Below are 20,318 nucleotides of genomic sequence, written 5' to 3'. Positions count from 1 at the left end.
TCTCTGAAGGTCAAGAGAATAGGGAGGCATTAGGGTCCAAGGTCACTGGCTGGGTTGAGCTGGGCAGAGTGAGACTGAAGCCAGAGTGGGTGTTCCAGTGGTGAACTGACCCTTCCCAGACAGCCTAGCTGGGTCAGTGACTGGGTACAAATCGGTCACAGGCAGAAAGAGAGGGTCTCACTACAGCCTACCTCACACCCAGCAAGCATCTGCTGACCCTAGCAGCCAATAGAACAATCACTTGGGAACCAAAAGAGCTCACACCTGGGTCAGGTGCTTCTAGAAGGTCCTTTATAGACACTTTGCTCAATTTTTTGGGCTAGAGTCAATTGGCCTGGGCATCTTAAAGTAGGGAGTCCACTCACTAGCTTGTTGCTGGGATTCCAGTCAGACTCCAAGGACGAGATAAAATACTTCCACAGATGCCTGCCATCCAGAGCCCTGACGTGAGCACAGCAGATGTGCAAGCAATAATGGCCTTGAAACACACAGTGGATGCCATGGCCAGCAGAGAGCAGGGGCCCCCAGCAGCCCAGGAGAGTGAAGTCCCACAGGCAATGCTTGGCAGCATCCTTAGGCAGAAAGGGCAGAGAGGAGAAGCCACACACACCCTCCCATCTTCCTGGGAACCAGCCATTAGGGAGAACAGAGGCCTTAGCGGGTGGATAGAGAAAAGGTCCTCCTGTTAAAAATCCCTAGAACTGTACTATGGGACATTGCTGATGGAGAATACAAAGTCCCACCCAACCCCTACCCCAGAGTAAGTTTGTTAAGGGACACAGTTCCCAACAGGCCACAGATCCTACTCCAGGCCAGGCTATGGAGCAGGAGAAGCCCACTCCAAGTCCTTAATGTTGTGTGGGCCACTTTCAGCCCCTGGGGCTAGAGGGTTTAAAGGCAAACACCAAGCCATGGTCCCTGGGAGCAGACCCCTAGCATCTGTGACATTAACCAGCTCCCATCAGGACTATGACGCCATGCAAGGCTAAGGCCTGCTGTTGGGTAGCACAAGTCTGCCATCTCCACCACTCCTTCCCCCAGAGATTCCTGAAGTTCCCCCTCAGACAGACCCCCATCAAGAAGGTAGGAGTGACTGGGTGTGGTGGTACACACCCTTAGTCCCTACACTGGGAGGCAAAGGCTGGCAGATCTCTTAAGTCTGAGGACAGCCAGGTCTACAGAATGAGTTCCAGGACAGCCAAGGCTACACAGAGAAACCCTGTCTCAAAAACCCAGAGGATGGGGAGGTAGGAGTGGCCCTGGGTGATGAGGAAGGACCACAGGATGCCCAAGACACTAGAGTTTACTTGTCACCATCCAGAGCTGCAGAGCCAGACATGCCCTGATCTCTATGGTAATTCGGGGAATTGGGGGGGGGGCTGTTGTACAGCACCTCTTCTCTAAGGAAGCATATACCACCTTCTCTGAAAACAGGAAACAATTGCAGCCAGCCTGGGCTGCCTCTCCAGCCCTGGCACTGCAGGTGTAGCATACCACCACACTGAGTTTATGAGGCCCTGGGGAAGGGAGCCTTAAAGCCCTCTACCAGCTGACCACACCCCTGGTCCTTGTTATCAGTCTGAACAAACTGTCATACACAGCATCTCCTCCTAGACCATAAAGGTCCACCAAGTCTGGGTCAGGTCTTCCTGGACCCACACTAACCCTCATGACCTAAGGTGATGCCCTGGTACACAGTAGGGTCTTGAGAGCTCTGCTTTATAGTCAGTGAGCATTAAGCCCCTCCCCATGGCCTATCCTGAGAAGTCTGGGGTCCAGACAGTTGGGCTTGCTCAACACAAGGTTGAGGTAAGGTGTTCTGAACTATTCCAGGCAGCACTCCTCTCCCAGTGGGCACCTGAAACCCAGCAATAGGCAGGAAGGAATACTGTATGCCTTCCCAAGAAGCCAGTGGATGTGGCTCGAGCTAGTCATTAACTCCAGCCAGGCTGAGCCATATCCCTCACCCATGTCTAAAGGGAGCCCACCCATCACCTCTGGTCAGGCAGGGCCCTTACACTTCACCCACTGAGTCTCAGTCTCAGCATGGAACATGAGAGGAGCAGGAGCAGCAAAGGAGATAAAGAACCAGATCTCTACCCCAGTGGCTCCTCCTGAAACAGGCAGGAGAAACGCTGCATGAGGCAGACAGCTGGGAAAGCAAATGTCGGTTCCCTGCTCACACACCACCATCACCTGGTCACTCCCCAGGGCAAATGGTACTGTGTGGGTCAGAGGATGTACCTGGTAGGGCAGGAAAACCAAACTGAATGAGCCAGTGACCAACTCTAATCATTTGGCTGGGCTTCCCGGACCACTGTGTTTAGAAGAGTTCTGAAGATCAATCTAAGCCCATGAACTCATGAGCAACTGACCTAGTCTGCATAGAAATGTGGGAGACAGGGGAGTACCTGCCTCCATTCCAGGTCCTCCACAGCCAAACGGGGGTCCCAGGCCACTTCCTGACTCGGGATGACCCAGGCCTATTGTTGATCATTCACCAAATATTGCTGGAAACTGATGGTGCCCAGATGAGGGTCTAGTGCCTGGCCCTCACCACCCATCTCCCTTCCTGAAGGAGTCTGGGTGCCCAGACCTTGAGAGATACCCCCAGGCTCCTCACCTTGGGCTGGAAGGACCCCCGGTGCTTGGTGGGCTCTGCTTCCGGCTTGGCCTCCTCCCCAGAGTCCTCACTGTAGCTCTCAAACTCGCTGGAGCTCCAGCCTAGGTCCTCAGCCTCACGCGGTGCTCCAGAGCGATGGACATCCTCGTATAGTAGACTCCGCTCTGCCCCTGCCAGCCAGGGACAACCTGGTGAGCCAGAGGCCCCAGCTACCCAGCTCTGGAACCCCAGTGGGTAAAGGCATCAGAAAGGGAGGGAGAATAGAGCAGGTGTACTGGTCTGGCCCCAGATTCAGATCCACTTCCTCAGAGGCAGTGCCAGCATGTCCCCTGCCTCTCTATGAGAGAGGGCCCGAGGAACAGGAACACAAAAGAAATATGCCCAACATGGAAGGCTCCTTAGTTCTCTCTTAAGATGGCATCCCTCTGAGAGCGGAGTGCTAACTCTTCAGCATTTTTTTTCGGGAGAGAGGAAACCTCAGAGTCAAGTCTAACTGGAACCCTAGTGTGCTCCTGGGTTACTGGAGACTTCAAATGCATCAATGGGAAGACACAGGAAAGGGCTGGACTTCCTTAATGCTGTATTGCTTCCATGTGGTCTGCAAGGGTCCAGGAGGGGGCGCAGCCAGCCTAGAGTCCAGGAGAAACCCTCACTTTGAAAGATCACAAAAAATGCCTTAGACTGAGAAGTGGGGACAATAAACTGAGTGTCCTGTCTCTAGAAAGGCAGAACCCAACTGGGCACTTGTGTGCATGCGAGCATGCGTGTGAGCGTGTGTGTTGCCTCAGGAGCTGTCCATCTTGTTTTTCAATGTGGATCTATCAGGAGGACCTGAGGCTTGCCAATTTGACTAGGCTGGCTGGCGGGCAAGCCTAAGGGAGCTGCTACCTCTGCCTCCCTAGCTGTGGGATTACACCATGCCCTGCATGTTTATATGGGTTCTGGGGATCAAACTTTAACCCTCCTGCTTAGTAGCAAGTACTTCACCCCCAGTCATGGGGTGGTTATTTTTAAGCCAAGATGTTAGTGACTACCATCTCCAGGACAGAACAACAAGCCACCCTGTCTGTGACCTTGAGAAGGAGAGGCTGGGTGTGCTGTTTCTACATTGGCTATCCCCACAGCTATTGCCCAAGCAGATAGACCCTAGATCTGGGGCTGCCTAGAAGAAGACCCACTGTGACACCTCAGGACAGACAAGAGTAGGACTGGGTTGTCAGCTGCTTGACCTTTTTCAGGCGGGAAGTCAACATGAGGGGGCCCAGGTCAGACACTAGGACTGCCCAGCTTTGGAACACCTCCTACAAAGCCCTCCCTCCAAGCTCCATCAGCTATCTTCCCTAGGATCGGTGAGCTCCCAGCAGATAAGTGATGACCCAACCCAGCTTAGACCTGCTAAAGTGACGCGAACATCACTGGCCCATCTGTCCCTTTTCTTGGGACAGGAGACAGGAGAGTCTCAAAGGCCCTCTGGCCTTGCTATTGTCTATGTGCTCCCCATGGTACTGTCTATTGTCCAAGGACGGTCACTGCTGCCCCATCAGACTAAGGGCTACTCAAAAGCATGGGTGATGTTTCTTAACTAGGTGGGGATCCCCCCATCCCAAGAAACAGAACAATGTAGTTTTTAAAAAGTCATCCTATATTCAAATCCTAGCTGTGTGATCTGAGTCTTGGGTCTTGACCTCTCTGATGCATATGGAACCACAAGCCCTACCCTGCCTATCTCAAGGGTCGGACCCTGCAGGAGAATCAAATGTGCTTCATCTGTCAAAAAATGCCACCCTGATCCTCCCAGGGGAGGGGCGGAGCGCTAGACTTGAATTCCAGCCTGGCCTCTAACCTCTCCTCATCCGTAAAATGAAGACATAAAACCCCTAATCACAGGTTACATGGCAACATGTGAAGAGTCAGCCTGGAGCCTTTAAAGGGGTGTGTGTGCCTGTAATCCCAGCTGACTTCAGAAGCAGATGATGGAAGGTGAGTTCAAGGCTGGGCACAGCTACATGGCAGGGCCCTGTCTCAAAGCACTAAGGGTTTTGAGATATGTCTCATGCATAGAGTGTTAGCATGCACAAAGCCTTGGCGTTGAGGCACTTTGTGTGTGTGCCCATGTATGCATGTGTACATATGTGTGTTTCATGTATGCATGTGCACATGTGTACACATACATGCATATGTGTATTGGGCTGCCTGGCTCAATGTGTCTCAATCCCCCTACACACACACACACACACACACACACACACACACACACACACACACACCCCACCTGTCCCTCTTCCATCTTCAAATCAGAGCAGAGCGTCCCTGGCTCACCCTGCAAGCAGAATAACCTGTCGGCTTCCACCACTGGCCTGGAAGCCTACACAGCTAACTCATTTTCCCTGGAGTTAACCAAGGCTTTGGGAAGCAATCTTCTTCGGGGACTCATGGCTTAATGTCATCCTACCCAAGACCCCAAACCCTGTCCTGCCCAGTGTGCCCAGGCCTGAGGTTATGGCAAATCTCTGCTTATATGTCTCCAGGGGTAGGAAAGATGGGGACTGAGAACACTGGGGGCAGAAGGAAGAAGAAGAGACCCTCCTAAGCTCAGCTCTCCCTCCCTGACCCAGAGAATGGCCAGGAAGGAAGCCAGAATAGGCCGTACCGGGCTGATGGACGTCTGGGCCCTCACAAGGCACGTCGTCATAAATCACATCTTCATCCACAGCGGGGAAAGTGAATCGGTCGACTGGGGACAGAGGGGACAAAGGTCACCCAAGTGGCACATGGTGACCAACCAACTGGTAGCCATCTGTGGATCCTGACGTTCACCACTGGGGACATAATTCACTGCCTTCCTCTGGCCCACCACAGACCCAACTTGCCTCCCTGCCACCCACAGACCTCTGCCCAGGCCACAGCACATACAGGGAATCCCTACACAGATGCCTAACCCCAGGACGGGCAGAGCAGAGGTTGGGGAATCTGTCCTGACCCTGGGCCTCCTAGAAAGGTCCTAAGCCCTAAGGGATGCCTTCCCGAGTCCTGCATCATCCAGAGTCTGGCCAGGCTCTGTCCCTGATACCCTCTTCTTCCTCCCTCCCATCTCACTCTCCAGTGGATCCAGATGGGCCACCCCTGTCCTGAATTGTTGTGATGGTCATCACTAGTCCTGCCCCTTCCCCTTTGTCTCATTCTTTCACCCATCCCCTGTGAAATGATGAACCACAAATGTGATTCATCTTTGGCAGAGGTTCTCAGGGAAGCTGGAAAGCTGGCATCCTGCTTCACCCCTAAACGCATCACTCTAACATGAACCACTGGTAACGCATCCCCTGGAGCCAGGCATCCCCTGGAGCCAGGCTCGTATAGATGCTGCCCCTCTCGCTTGTGTGGGAACCACCTGCTCCTGAGTGTGATTCTCCTCGCAGAGGGCCTGTCTGTCTCAGCCACCGGGGAGCTAACTCTGGTCAGCCTCTTGCTGGAGCCTCTGAGAGCAGGTGGACAACTGGATTACGGATCTACAACTCTGGCAAGTAGTGAGCCGGGCAGTCCACTACAGACAGCCACCAAGTCTGCGGTAACCCACTTAAAATGAATGTCCTCTTGGCTCTCAAGCACCCATGCCAGCTCTTAACCTAGAGACTAGGAGACAATCTTGGTTCTACCTGGGGTGGGTGGCAGATGGGGGCGGGAGCAAGAGGGGAGAAACTTACTGCGACGTGAGCTCTTCCGCTTCCAGCTAGAGCGCCGAACCCCAGAGAAAGCTGCACCCACGGCATCCCCATTGCTGACCACAGCGGGTGCCCTGCAGAGAGATGGTTCAGTGAAACTTCAGCCCCTCTCCACCCTGGAAGGATGGTGACTGTGGAGGATGGCTTAGGATTAGGCCCTCGGGTCATCTAAACTGGCTAGCCTTCAAAAACAAGTAAACCTTGGCTCTGATTCAAGACTGTATTTTGCACTTTTTTTTTTTAAAGCAGGAGTTCAATTTTTTAAAGATTTATTTATCTATTTTATGTATGAGTACTCCATCTGCATGTATACCCTTATGCCAGAAGAGGGCATCAGATCCCACTAGAGATGGTTGTGAGCCACCATGTGGTTGCTGGGAATTGAACTCAGGTCCTCTGGAAGAGCAGCCAGTGCTCTTAACCACTGAGCCATCTCTCCAGCCCCTGGTTCAAGACTATTAATGTTACAAATTGCAGTGTTTTTACTGTGCATAGAGTTCTCTGCTCTTATAAAAAATACACTGTTTCATCACGGAAAGCAAAGTCTTCATTTACCTCACCGAATTTCTCAGCACATAAATACCAAAGCATTCTCTTTAGGATTGGATTACGTTTGGTTGTTTGGCTTTAAAAATTGCTGGGTTGAATTTCATTTAAATAGAATCACGATACGAATTTTGACCTGGGATAATCTTTAGCAGTCCCTGAAACGGCTTTAAACATTCTGCTGTTTTGTACTCCGTGTCTACGTGAAACAGCAGAGTGGTCTCAGCACTGATGTCTGTAAAATCAAAACGGCCAACCACCTGTGAGAGACAGTCACCCTGTGGACTGCTGCAGCCAGCATTTACTAGAGATTTAAATCTTCACAAACAACTAAACAAGCACACCTACCTCATTAGTATGCAAATGTTATTTATGTCTTTAACCGTTAGTAAGATTGTACATATGCTAGGGGATAGATAAATACATGTCTTAATGATCTATCTTTGCTAATGTGGTGTGTATAACTATTTATATACCTCTGTATCCAAGGTGGGATATAACTTTCCCAGGTGAGAGGGGATCGTGATTTGGAAAAAGTTTAAAGGACTTTTAACCTAGTATCCAGGCTGAGAAACAGGCTCCCTCACTTACTCCCGCAGACCACTGGGCTAATTAGAGGTTGACTAAACACAAGTCTGTCTGCTGAGAGTACCGTGTCCTCCCACTATTCAAAAGCTATGACTGAGGACAGGTGAGATGGCTCAGTAGGTAAAGATGTTTGCTGCCAAGTTTGATTCCCAGAACCCACACAGTGGAAAGATCTGACCTCCTTAAGTTATCCTCAGACCACACACACACACACACACACACACACACACACACACACACACCACAAATACATATACAAATTAAAAATACAAATGAACAAAAAAATTTAAGCCACTTTTAAAGCTGAGGCTTGCATTTAAATCTTCACCTACTCCCCAGACCCACTGTGTCACACAAGACCCTACCCTACTCTACCTGTTGTGGTGGTTTGAATGAGAACGGCTTCCGTAGGTTCACATATTTGCATGCTTGGGAGATGAGCTGCCAGGGAAAGACTAGGAGGTGTGGCCTTGTTGGAGGAGGTGTGTGTCACTGGGGGTTGGGCTTTGAGATTTCAGAAGCCCATGCCAGACCCAACCTCTTTCTCTGCTGCTGCCTGCAAATCAAGATGTCAGGATGCGGCTCTCAGCTACTGCTGCAGCACCATGCATGCCGCCATGCTCCTGCCATGCTGACAACAGGCTAACCCTCTGAAACTGTAAGCAAGCCCCAGTTGAATGCTTTCTTTAATGAGACTTGCCTTGGTCATGGTGTCTCTCTTTACAGCAATGGAACAGTGACTAAGACAGAAGTTGGTACCAGGAGTAGGGCATTGCTGTGACAGCCTGACCATGCTGCTTGTTGGCAGGATGTGAACTTGGAACTTTGGACTGTAAAAGCAGTTGAATACTTTAAGTGGGGCTTACTATGCCATCCTAGCAGAAACATGGACAGCGGTGCTGAGGGTGATGGGAACAATGGGGGCCCAGCTCGAGAAGTTTCAGAGGGGAAGAATATTAGCAAGTGGACTAGAGAACATGCTAATGACATTTTTACAAAGAACGTGCCTGGTTTTTGCCCTTATCAAGAAAAAAAAATCTGTCAGAGGTTAAATTGAAAAGTTTTAGATTAATGGTGTTGACAGAGATTTCAAAACAGTACTAGTACTGACTGTGTCATGTGGTTATTAGTGATCACTCTTACGCAGTTCTATAATGAAAAGGAACAAGCCAATAAGCAGCACCCTCCAGGGCCTCTGCGTCAGCTCCTGCCTCCAGGTTCCTGCCCTGCTTGAGTTCCTGCCCTGACTTCCTTCTATGATGAACAGTGTTGTAGAAAAGTAAGCCAAATAAACCCTTTCCTCCCGCATTGCTTTTGGTCCTGGTGTTTCATCACCGCAATAGAAAGCCTAACTAGGACACATGTTTAACCATTATTTTTTATAAGGAACGCAAGAACAAGCACTCAGCATAGAATCACAAGCACAGGCTAAGTCTCCATCCCTGAGCCCTGGTTTATGGCCCTGCCAAAGCACACAGGTTGAAATGCTTGCCCACAAACAGGCGGTGGTGGCACACACCTTTAATCCCACCACTCAGGAGGCAGAGGCAGGTGAAATCTGAGTTCAAGGCCAGCCTGGGCTACAGAGCGAGTCCCAGGGCTACACACAGAGAAACCTTGTCTCAAAAAGAAGGAGGAGGAGGAAATGCTCAACCATAGGGGACAGTGAGAGGAGATGGCATTTGGGGGGAGGAGATTAGGTAACGAGACGGAGACCCACAAAAGGAATCAGTGACCTTACAAAAGAAGCCATCAGCAGCCCCTTCCGTCTTCCACCGTGAGAGTTCACAAGAAGATGACAACCATAGGTGAGAAAGTGCCCCCACCCTGAAGACTCTCAATCTCCTGCTGCCTTAATCTTAGCTTCATCTTTGCTTCTACACCCCTGAGGGAGACAAAGCCTGGCTACAGTAGAATCGCCTGGCCTGCACCTGCCAGGCTTGGCCACTCCACCAGTGCAGGTGAGAAAAGATGGGGAGAAAGCTGGAGTGTGCAATCTGACAGAGGTGTTCGCCCAGGCTGGACAAGGCCTTGTGTGCCCCTCCTCCTCTCAGACCACTGATGACCTGCACTGTCCTGCCCGCCCCACCCACGCCTTCAGCCTCACGCACAGTAGGCACACAGTGATGCCCAGGCTCCAGAGCTATGAGAGATAACATCTATTGTTCATGACGGCACCTCCCTCATCCCTCTTCCCCTCCCTCTTCTCTCTTCTTCCTTGCCTTCCTTCTTTGTGCAGGAAGGGCCCCCAGGTCTAACAGGTGCCAGGCAATTATGCCACCACTATGCTGAATACATAGGTATTGCCTCATAGTAAGCCAGACCGGCACTGTCCAAGAGAAAGCCTGGCAGCCAACTAACGGCAGATCCTGCGGAGACTTTGAAGTTGACCTTAAGGTGGGGCCAGGCATTACAGGGTGAGGTCAAGTAGCTTTAGAGGGACCTGGAAGTACCAGGAGCACTCTACATGCCACAGGGAGGCTGAAGAATGAGCCTCCTGGCTGTGTGTTATCAGAGCAAAGGAAAGAGCAAACACAGGTCCTGGCCCTATGGCTATGGGCCAGATGCAAGGTGTCATCTACACACAGGGTCACCTTCCTGCCCACCTCCACTGCCCAAGCCTCCTGGTCAGTAGGAAAGAACACAGCTGAGATCTGAATGCTGAGGGATAATCCTTCTGTACACTTTGAATATGTATCCCATTGGTTAATAATGAAACTGTTTCACCAATAGCCAGGCAGGATAAGACTAGGCAGAACAATAGAGTTAGGGGACACATGAGCCCAAGAAACAAGATGCCAGAGGACTGGTAAAGCCACGGCCACATGGCAATACATAGATTAATAGAAATGGGTTCATTTAAATGTAAGAACTAATTAATAATAAGCCTGCACAATTCGCCAAACATTTATAATTAATATAAGCCTCTGTGTGGTATTTTTGGGAAGCGGGCTTCCAGGAATTTGGGAACAGGCAGGCAGGAGACAAAGCAAGGCTCCACTTACACAAAACCAAGCTGACATTCTTGCAAAGCTTTTGTTTGTTTGTTTGTTTGTTTTGTTTTGTTTTGTTTCAAGCTGGGGGTGGTAAGAGAGGGTCCAGTAGCCAAGGGTCTAGTAGCCCAGGCTGACCTCAAACTCATTATATAGCAAAGATGACTTTAAATTCCTGATCCTCCTGCCTCTAGCTCCTAAGGACTAAGATTATAGGCAAGCATCACCATACTTGGTTTATTCCGTGCCAGGGATGGACTCCAGGGCCTTGTACATGCTAGGCAAGCATTCCACAACTGAGCCACATCCCCAGCCACTCCTGCAAACCCTTGCTCCGGGGGCCAGCTCTTTAGCCCACTAACTAAAGATGGTATTCCCAGACAAGCAAGAGGGAAAGGGCTCCCCAAAAGTGGCAACACTCCAAGCACACATCCAGACTCAGGGTTAGTGTACAAGGAAAACATGGCAGGAAATGAGCCCAAGGCACCTCCTCCCCTGTGCCCAGCCTGTTCCCACAGGGACAACCCCTCCCAGGTGCTGCCCCAGAAAACCACCCAGGGCCCTATCACTCCCAGCTGGAATGGACCATTTACCCAGTGAGCAAATACTCCTTCTGAACCTCCTTCAAGTCTCCGGATAATGAATAACCACCATAAAAACCCATGAGAGGCTCATTGTCTCGGCTTCATGCACACTTCCTCGTGCACTCCTGAGACCTCATGCCTTGCACAGGAGACAAGGCCTGACTACAGTTATGCCACATGGCCTGCACATGCCAGGTGAAGCCACTTATGATGATGATGAGGGCTGGGAGAAGGTGGGGCGTATCAATCAGAAAGAGGAGTTCATGCAGTCCTCCCAGCAGCCCCGAGGCCCCGTGTGCCCCTCCTCCTTTCTCAGAGACAGCAGTGAGCTGCTCTGTCCTGCCTGCCCCATGCACTGTCAACACACATCGACCTCAACGCCCAACACCCACCTGAAAACCCTCACTGCCATTCTTCAGCAGGGCAGCTGTAGCTGGAGATGTGCATCTGCCAATGACCCCAGAGGGCTCCTTCCCAAAGGCTATGCAGGGTGGGCCATCACACCAAAGACCTCTCCTCCAGAGGGCCCAACAAGTAAAGGTGTATGCCACCAAGACTGAATGGAACCTGAGTTCCATTCCTGAACTCACTGGGTGGAAGGACAGTACCAAGTCCTACAAGTTGTCCTCTGACGGCCACATACCGTGACACACATATACATACACACAAAGAAATAAATGCAGTTTAGCGATCCCTCTGCCTCTGCCTCTTGAGTGTTGGGATTACAGGTAGCTTTCTTGGCCACCCTGCCCAGCAAAGCTGAATGGACCTTAAAGACCAGCTGGCCCTGACGTCCCGGGTGTAGCTCAGTTGGTAGAATGCTTTCCTAGCATTCATGAAGACCTAGGTTCCATCCCAGTACCAAGTAAGACTGAGCACACAGACTCGGGCCTGCAGTTCTGGGACCTGGGAGACTGAAGCAAGAGCATTGTGAATTCAAGGCCAGCCTGAACCACATAATGAGACTGTGTCAGGCCCAAAGATTCCAAGCCTGCTTCTGGGAGACTAGATTCACTCAGGAACTCCAAAAAGACACTAGCCTTAAAACCCCTGCCCTATGGGACTGATCACTGGCCCTGGGAGCTGGCTCTACTAGCTCCAATGAGCAGCAGAGTAGAGGCCCAGGCCAGAGGTGAGGTGTAGCCCATACAAGTTACAACAGCCAGAAGACAAACCCTGCCTGTGTCATTTGGCCCAGAGCGCAGGGACAGTCACTAAATGCAGAAGCCGATGAATTGTCACTTCTACTTCCTTCTGTGAGGATCAATGCGTAGTAAAGCACTCAGAATGCCTCCACGCCTCAGTTTCCACATCTGTGGAACAGACCATGACACAACCCCTGAGGGTCCTGCCAAAAAGCAGATACAGAGATAGGTAGGTGACAATGCCTGCCTAGGCTCAGGCCTTCCCTCTGCCTCTCCAGGTAGTGTCCCCTCTAACCTGCATGCTGTGGCCAGGGTCCCTGGAATAGAGATGGCCTCCAGGGCACAGTCTGTGCTGTGCCTCCTACACCTGGACACAAGTCCACATGCTCAATGAATGGCATGGTGAGGAAGCACATGGGGAAGTCGGGGGAAGTGGGGTGGGCTTCATACTGGCCCCCAAAACAGTCCTCAATGGGAAGTGAGCACGAGGGACACCAGGGAACCATCTCACAAGGCCTGACTCTACAAACACGGGTGGCCACCCCAGTGCAGCTACTGGCTTGCTGTAGGAGCTCCTTGACACCTGGAGGGCCTGGGGTCCACAGTCAGAGCACAGACAGGCAACGCATCCTCACCACCAACAGTAAAACAAGAACACAGGTTCCCACGGGAAAATGTTCACTGTGTGTAATTAGGTTAAAAACAAAATTATTGAGCCATGAAACAGCAGGCACAATAAAACCACCACTCTACGAAACCCATGCTGCCCGCTGCAGTGTGTGCCCAGCAGAGACTCGAGACGGCACACAGCACACATGAAAGGCTGGCCACAGCCTGTCATCTTCTGACTTAGAAATAAGCATGTATGACTTACTGAAAGGCGGGGGATGGGGGGGTGGAGGGGAGGGGACTGAGTAGCAGAGAAGGAAGCGAATGATATCGGAATGTTAAGAACTGATTCCTGGGAGGGGAGATGTGGCTCAGCAGGGAGAGCATTTCTCTAGCAGGACAAAGCCCTGGGTACCACATAAATTGGGTGTGGTGGTTCACATCTGTAATCCCGGCACCAGGGAAGAGAAGGCAGGAGGATCAAAAGTCCATCCTTGGCTATAGAGTAAGCTTGAGGCTAGCCTGGAAGAGAGGGAGGGAGGAGGGAGGGAGGGAGGGAGGGAGGGAGGGAGGGGAGGGAGGGAGGGAGGGAGGGAGGGAGGAGGGAGGGAGGGAGGGAGGGAGGGAGGGAAAATCAATTCCCAGGATCCACTGTGACCTCAGTCAGTAAGGGTTGCTGCAAGACTGAAGACCCAAGGGTTTTTTTGTTTTTGTTTTTGGTTGGTTGGTTGGTTGGTTTTGTTTGTTTTTTTGTTTTTGCTTTTGGTTTGGTTTGGTTTGGTTTTATTACTTTGTTTTGTTTTGTTTATTGAGCCAGGGTTTCTCTGTGTAACAGCTCTGGCTGTCCTGGAACTCACTCTGTAGACCAGGGTGGCTTTGAACTCACAGACATCCACCCACCTCTGCCTCCCAAGAGCTGGGATTAAAGGGGTGTGCCACCACTGCCCTGCCATGAAGACCTGAGTTTAATTCCCAGGACCAACATAGTATAGGAGAGAGCCAACTCCTGCCTTGTTATCCTCTAATGAACTACAAACACACACACACACACACACACACACACACACACAAAATAAATAAACAAAATTTTAAGTAGAGAGGGGTCTTTCTCACATTTGAAACAGGTCTAAGTGCCCAGTCTGTCCCAGAAGTCACTGTAATCCAGCATGGCCCTGACAGTGCAGCCATGCCATCCCAACCTCAGCCTCCAGAGCCCTGAGATTACAAGTATGCACCACCATGCCCAACTCAGAACACAGGTTCTGGAAGCCGCCTGGATTTGACCCTAGCTCTGCCCACCTCACTCTGTGACACCAGGCTGGTGTTACGCCTTTCCTGTACCTGTTGTCACATCTGTAATATGTGCTTGTGACATACCTGCCCATGAGCATTTGTGTCATGACTGAGGAGATAAGCAAGGTGACATTCTTAGCACTGGGCCTGGCCTGTGGTGAATCCAAATATGCACCGGGCGTTGTTATCTGGCATTGGAGCTGTCACACTTATCACTGCTTCACCTGGTACTTCAGCACCCCAGCCTGGGCACTCAGTAAAAAATGGCAGAAGGGTGGGAAGAAGGAAGTGGAGAGCTAAAGAGCCCCAACCAGTCAACAGAGCTCTGAACCAAAGCTGTGAGAATGACCCAGACACACACAGAACACTGGAGAAGCCCAGGGCGAGCACTGCCCAGCCAGCCTGCCTCCTCCAATCAGGTGCTCCACTTCTCTCTGTCTGCAAAGTGGGACCCACTGTCACTGCTGGCTTCCAGAAGCTATGTCTCATTCTCCTGCAATTATCATGACCAATCTCCATAAACCCAAGATGCCAAGAACTTTTTTTTAAAGAAAATGCAAACTATTATCTTAGAGCTGTGGAGGTTGACACAGTCCAAACTGAGCTTCCTTAAGGTGTCAAGGTTCCTACAGGCTCTCAAATTGTGGGCCTCGACCACCTTGGGGGTCGAACAACACTTTCACAGGGGTTGGAAAACACAGATACTTACCAGTAGAAAAATTAATGTTACGAAGTAGCAATGAAAATAATTTTATGGTTGGGGTCACCATGACATGAGGAGCTGTATTAAAGGGTCACAGCAGTAGGAGGGTTGAGAACCACTGCTCTGGGGGGTAGTCTGTTCTAGAAGTGGTGGCTCTCATTCCTTAGCTCAGAGCCCCTTCCTCCCCCTCCAAAGCTGGCAGTGTGGCACATTCCCTTTTCTGACTTCTGGCCTCCCTAGTGAAACTTGTGATGACATTAGCCACCCAGAGGATCCAGGATCACCCCTCCATCTCCAGATCCCAGGTGAGAGTCCCTTGGCCACTCATGGTACATGTTCGAGGTCTCTGAGACTAGGATGTGGACAGTATTAAAGGAGCTGCCACTGGGCCACCTTAGCTGTACGAAGCAGACAGAGATTCATGCAAAGGGCTGTGTGAGCTTAAGACCCATGTGAGGATGAGGCATGGTCCCACCCCTTTATGCTGGCTGCTGAGAATAGAAAACTAACAAGGCTGAGTGTTGTGGCTGTGGAAACCCAGGGACACCTTCAGACAAGGATCTCACACATGGATCCTGCTGAGACAAAGAAGCTGAGTAGCTTTTGCCCTGGACACTCAAGGGACCTAGGAGCTAGAGGGCTCTGGTACAAGACTGAGAGGTGGCACACGCCTTTAATCCCAGCATTCCGGAGGCAAAGGCAGGTGGATCTCTGTGAGTTCGAGGCCAGCCTGGTCCTGCAGAGTGAATTCCAGGACAGACTCCAAAGCTACACAGAGGAAACCCTGGAAAAACAAAAACAAAACAAAAAAACCTGAGAGGCCTTGAAACCAGAGGAAAAGGAGAGAGAACCTGCCAGGCATGGTGGTATACGCCTTTAATCCCAGCTCTCTGGAAGCAAAAATAGGTAGTTCTCTATAAATTCAAGGCTAGCCTGGTCTACATGAAGAGTTCTAGGCCAGCCAGGGCTAACAGTGAGAGACTGTCTCAAAGAGGAGGAGGAAGAAGAGAAAAAAAAAATCAGCTCTCTCAATTTAGCACTGGCAAGGGGTACAGAGAGATCTTCGACAGGAAGATAAGTCAGACTCCAAAATCCTCCCACAAGGAACTCCACAGGGGACAGAACCCAGAAAGCCAATTCAGGAGATTCAGGAACCATCAAATGCAAGAGGACCCCAGCACTGCCTTACAGCTCCAGGAGAGGTCTGAGGCCTTAGGGAAAACCATGAGCATGCCCTCTGCAGGCTGAGGAATATGGCTGTCCTGCCCACACCCGTTCAGGGGTGTTCAGGCGTGAGGATGGGCTTTCCAGACCTTCCCATGAACTCACTACCCCCGCCCCCACTTCTCTCAGGCTGCAGACCCAGGTAAGGGGCCCCAGGCAATCAGCATCATAGCATGCCTGGTCCAAATGAGCCCAGAAAGGGATAGACAACACAGTGAGCGTCATGAGCCCAAACCCCAACCACCAGAAAAGGCTGGGATGGCTGGGGGTGTTTGTGACAGAGGCAAAGCGGGCAGGAAAAGCAAAGAATGCCAGAGGGGGGTTGGGGTCCAGGCACTACGCTCAACAGGCAGAGGTGTGGGCCCGTGTCCTGGAGAAAGAGTGGACAACATCAGTCCACAGCTTGAATATCCTCTGTCTACCATGTGTGCTCAGGGCTGCTCCTCTGCCCGAGTTCCCCCGGTTAGCACTTATAGTGATGAGATCCAGAGTGAACAGACTCCAGAGTCCACCAGAACTGACCAAGCTCTTAGGCTTGAAGGGGACAGTGTCAGGGCACACAGACCCAGTCCTGACCCTGTCATCAACTACCTCGGTGAGATAACTTACTTTAGCTGTCGAGCCTCAGCTGCGTATTTGCAAAGTAGGTGTGATGGATGGTGCCTGAAGTGTGAGTAGCATACTAATGCAAGCATAAGCCACAGCAGCGGCATTGGGGGTGCTCTGCAGCTCCAGTAGGGTAACCTCTCAAACCACTCAAGTCCCCTTTCCCTTCCCACTGGCCTCTGGCCTAGGCCCAAGCAGAGTCCTATTCGTTTCCATAGAGACACTGAAGGTCTCCTTCCCCCCCTACCTGGTCCTTCCAACCTTCACCTCTTCAACAAGGATGGCCTTCCACTCTCCCCTGTGTTGGGATCTGAAGTAAGGCCTGGGAAGCAAACCAAACTTAACCCCCCAAGAATGAGTCCCTGTCACCTGGGAGCTGACCAGCAGGTGAGAGACACACCGTACCACCTTCACAAGAGCTGGGGGGAGAGGGACCAGGGCTTTCCCTCTGTTCTCAGTTCAAGGGAAGGGTCCTCACCTAGAACCACACACCAGGCTTTGGTGCCAGGCACTACAGAGACCCCCAGGCAGTGTCTTCAGAACATCACAGGGAAGCTGGGAAATTAGTCTCCCAGGAGCTCAGAGCTCAACTCGCAGTAGGCAACATTCCTAAAACACCACACTGGGGCCAGGAAAACCCTCCCACCAAGACCCACAGGCTCAGTCCCTGGAGCAGGGGACCCAGTAATGAGCTCCAGGGCTGCTGGCCAAAGAGGCCTGATTCCAGCCTCTTTTCAGAGGTGTGTGTGTGTGTGTGTGTGTGTGTGTGTGTGTGCATACCACACACTTATCGCCTTGGTAGGATGATGGAGTCTATTTTCCAGAGATGGAAAGATACCTAGGCCTCCAGCTGTGAGCCTGGTGTGTAGTAAACAGTCATTGTCATTATAAGCTACATTAATAACATTCATGCCTGCTAATGAATGCATCCCTGAAGAAGGGATGCATTGCCAGTCAGCTGTGCACACTGAAGCTTGCTGGAGGAAACAGGTCACCTACTGAGAGGAAACAGGTCACCTACTCATCCAGTACAGCCACCTGCCATATGGTATTATGGCATGGATATTAAACACCATCCCAAATTGTGAGATTTCAATCCATTTAGTCAATGGCTTTGGGGGCAGCAAGCCACACCCTAGGGCTTGCCTGCCTGTGTGACAACCTAAAAGCTGAAGGACAGGGTTGTGCACCCCTCTTGCTGGGGTGCTGTCTTGGGTGGTGGTCACAGATCCGGCTTGCAGCCTCCAGTGCTCCAGGCCAGAAGTCTGCGGTAGCTCTCTACCTTTATAGTGTGAGTGTTCCCCAAATAGATATCTGATATTCTTTTATTTGGGCTTTGTGGACTCCCCTACTCCACCCACACCCAAAACACAGGGATTGGTCCCTAGCAGATGGGAGATGGAGGTGCGCACTTCTCCAGTGGTTCAATCCATTGTCCTTGGTTTGGTTTGGAGATGAAATCTCTTTCCCAAGCTGTCCTCAAACGCCTGTGCTGTGTAGCCAAAGATGAACAACGGATCTCCTGCCTCCACACCTCCACTCCAGAGCATCGGGTGTCCCTATGCCGCTTACAGATGTGCTGGGGACCAGGAGGATGCTGGGCAAGCACTCTAGCACCTGAGTCAGATCCCAGCCCTGAGTTAATCTCAATGAGCTCATACTGAATGGGCTTTTTATGAGATGAGACCTGGGTGAAGCTTGCTGTCATGCTTGCTCTTGGATGACTTAATGGGAAGAGCTTTCCCTATCCCGAGCCTTCTCGTCATCATGCTCCTGCCTCACCACAGGCCTAGAAGCGACAGGCCCAGCACCTTGACCATGGACTAAGGCCATGAGCCAAAATGAATCTTCCCTCCTTTACATTGCTGGATATGGGGACTTCCTCACACCAACAGATGGACATACCTGGGCTGTCTGTCCGTTCCTCATAACTATGCACCAGGCGGGTGACACTGCCTCACTTTGCAGACAGGTCACTTGAAGACAGACAAGGGAAGGGGCTGGTCTGGGTGGCACAGCCAGTGTGTTAGCACAGATGGTCTAACCGAGGGTCACAGCGCCAACAAAGGACACATCTGGAGTCACCAGCCATCTAGGCAAGCACTGTGTTGTCCGTCGTCTTCCCCACCCCTCCCCCCACTCCTCACGCTGAGCTTTACTGTCTCCCCTTTGTGGATGGGGAAAGTGGGGCTCAGGCACTGCAGCCCCTTGCTATTGAGGAACAGAGCCACAACCTGAGACCAGCAGGATGGAACAGTGGGTACCTCTGCTTTGCTGCCAAGACTGACAATCTGAGTTCAATCCCCAGGACCCTCATGGTGGAAGGAGAGAACTGACTCCCACCTGACCTGTGAACACACACTGTGGTATATACATGTACAAACATGTATAAGCATGCACACCACACACACAAATACTGTGTGTGTGTGTGTGTGTGTGTGTGTGTGTGTGTGTGTGTGTGTGTGTGTGTGTGTGTGCCTCTGACTCTTCTGGAATTCAGAGAGACCCACCTGCCTCTGCTTCCCAAGTGTTGGGATTAAAGGTGTGCACCACCATGCCCAGAAAGTATAATTTTTTTTAAATGCCACAACCTGAAGCCAGAACCACTTCCACCCCAGGCCATACTCCTGCCTAGCCAAGCTCAGTGGCCCTGGCTCCTCTCTCCACCTGCAATTCCTGCCTCCTCACCTCCCCAGCTATGGAATGAATGGCCAGGAAGGGAAGGAGTCACTTTCATGGTTTAAATCCCCGTGTGATAGTTACAATTGTTAACTTGATAGACCAAAATTACTTAGGAGACAAATGACTAGGCCTGTCTATAAGGAAGTTTCTAAATTGGATTCATTGAAGTTGGAAGGCCCACTTTAATTGTGGGTAGCACTATCCCAAGGCTGGAGTCTTGAGTAAGAAAAGAGAAATCACCGGGCAATGGTGGTGGTGGTGCACGCCTTTAATCCCAGCACTAGGGAGGCAGAGGCAGGAGGATCTCTGTGAGTTCAAGGCCAGTCTGGTCTACAGAGTGAGTTCAGGACAGCCAGAGCTACACAGAGAAACCCTGTCTCAAAAAAAAAAAATCAGGGAGGAGGGAGGAGGGAGGGAGGAGGGAGGGAGGAGGGGGGGGAGGAGGGATGGAGGAAGGGAGGGAGGGAGCCTCCCCACTGCACAAGCCAGGGCTGAAGCCACATGCCAGGCACACTTAGGAGAAGCGGGCTCTCCTCCCCAGCCTTGTTTACACCTAACGACACTGCTGGGGAGTTACCATCATTCCACTGAACTGATGGGGAAACTTGCCCTCAGAGAGGTTCTCAGACAACTCAAATTCACACGGCTACTGGATAGCTGAGCTTTAGAACTGGATCCAGTGCCACCAAGAGAAGATATTCAAGGCAACAGAGCAACTGTCCCCTAGGCGAGCTTGGGACAGGTAGCAGAGGGGCGGGACAGGATGATGACTGGGAGTGAGGAGTCTGGCCTCTCATGTCTATGCTATGGACCACATCCTGACCAGCCCAGCCAAGAGCTAGAAATACTAGAGCACACAGCCAGCTCATGGGGTCACTAGGTCACTTAGCTTCAGCATGATGTCCAGCGCTGCCCTGACACATGACTAGGCTAGGATCATTGAGTCTGAGCTAAGAAGTCGTGTACCCACGACACAGCAGGCACACTGGTCAGGGGGTAGAGA

The 20,318-nt window shown here is 51.4% G+C and overlaps 1 protein-coding gene across 5 annotated transcripts in view; it reads right to left on the bottom strand.

The window, feature by feature from the left end:
- Positions 1–20,318, bottom strand: part of Arhgef10l (Rho guanine nucleotide exchange factor 10 like) — a 137,959-nt gene that overhangs the window by 73,242 nt on the left and 44,399 nt on the right. For all 5 annotated transcript variants that reach the window (XM_027399873.2, XM_035439451.1, XM_027399874.2 and 2 more), the window contains 3 exons: positions 6,325–6,416; positions 5,274–5,357; positions 2,624–2,793 (listed from right to left, as the gene is read on the bottom strand). In XM_027399873.2, the coding sequence (XP_027255674.1) occupies positions 2,624–2,793; positions 5,274–5,357; positions 6,325–6,416 (346 nt within the window). The remainder of the gene's footprint in view (positions 1–2,623; positions 2,794–5,273; positions 5,358–6,324; positions 6,417–20,318) is intronic.

Source organism: Cricetulus griseus, chromosome 2, assembly GCF_003668045.3.
Source record: "Cricetulus griseus strain 17A/GY chromosome 2, alternate assembly CriGri-PICRH-1.0, whole genome shotgun sequence".
Classification (NCBI taxonomy): Eukaryota; Metazoa; Chordata; class Mammalia; order Rodentia; family Cricetidae; genus Cricetulus; species Cricetulus griseus.
The sequence above is the reverse complement of the archived record's forward strand: the minus strand, read 5'-3'. Positions and strand labels throughout refer to the sequence as shown.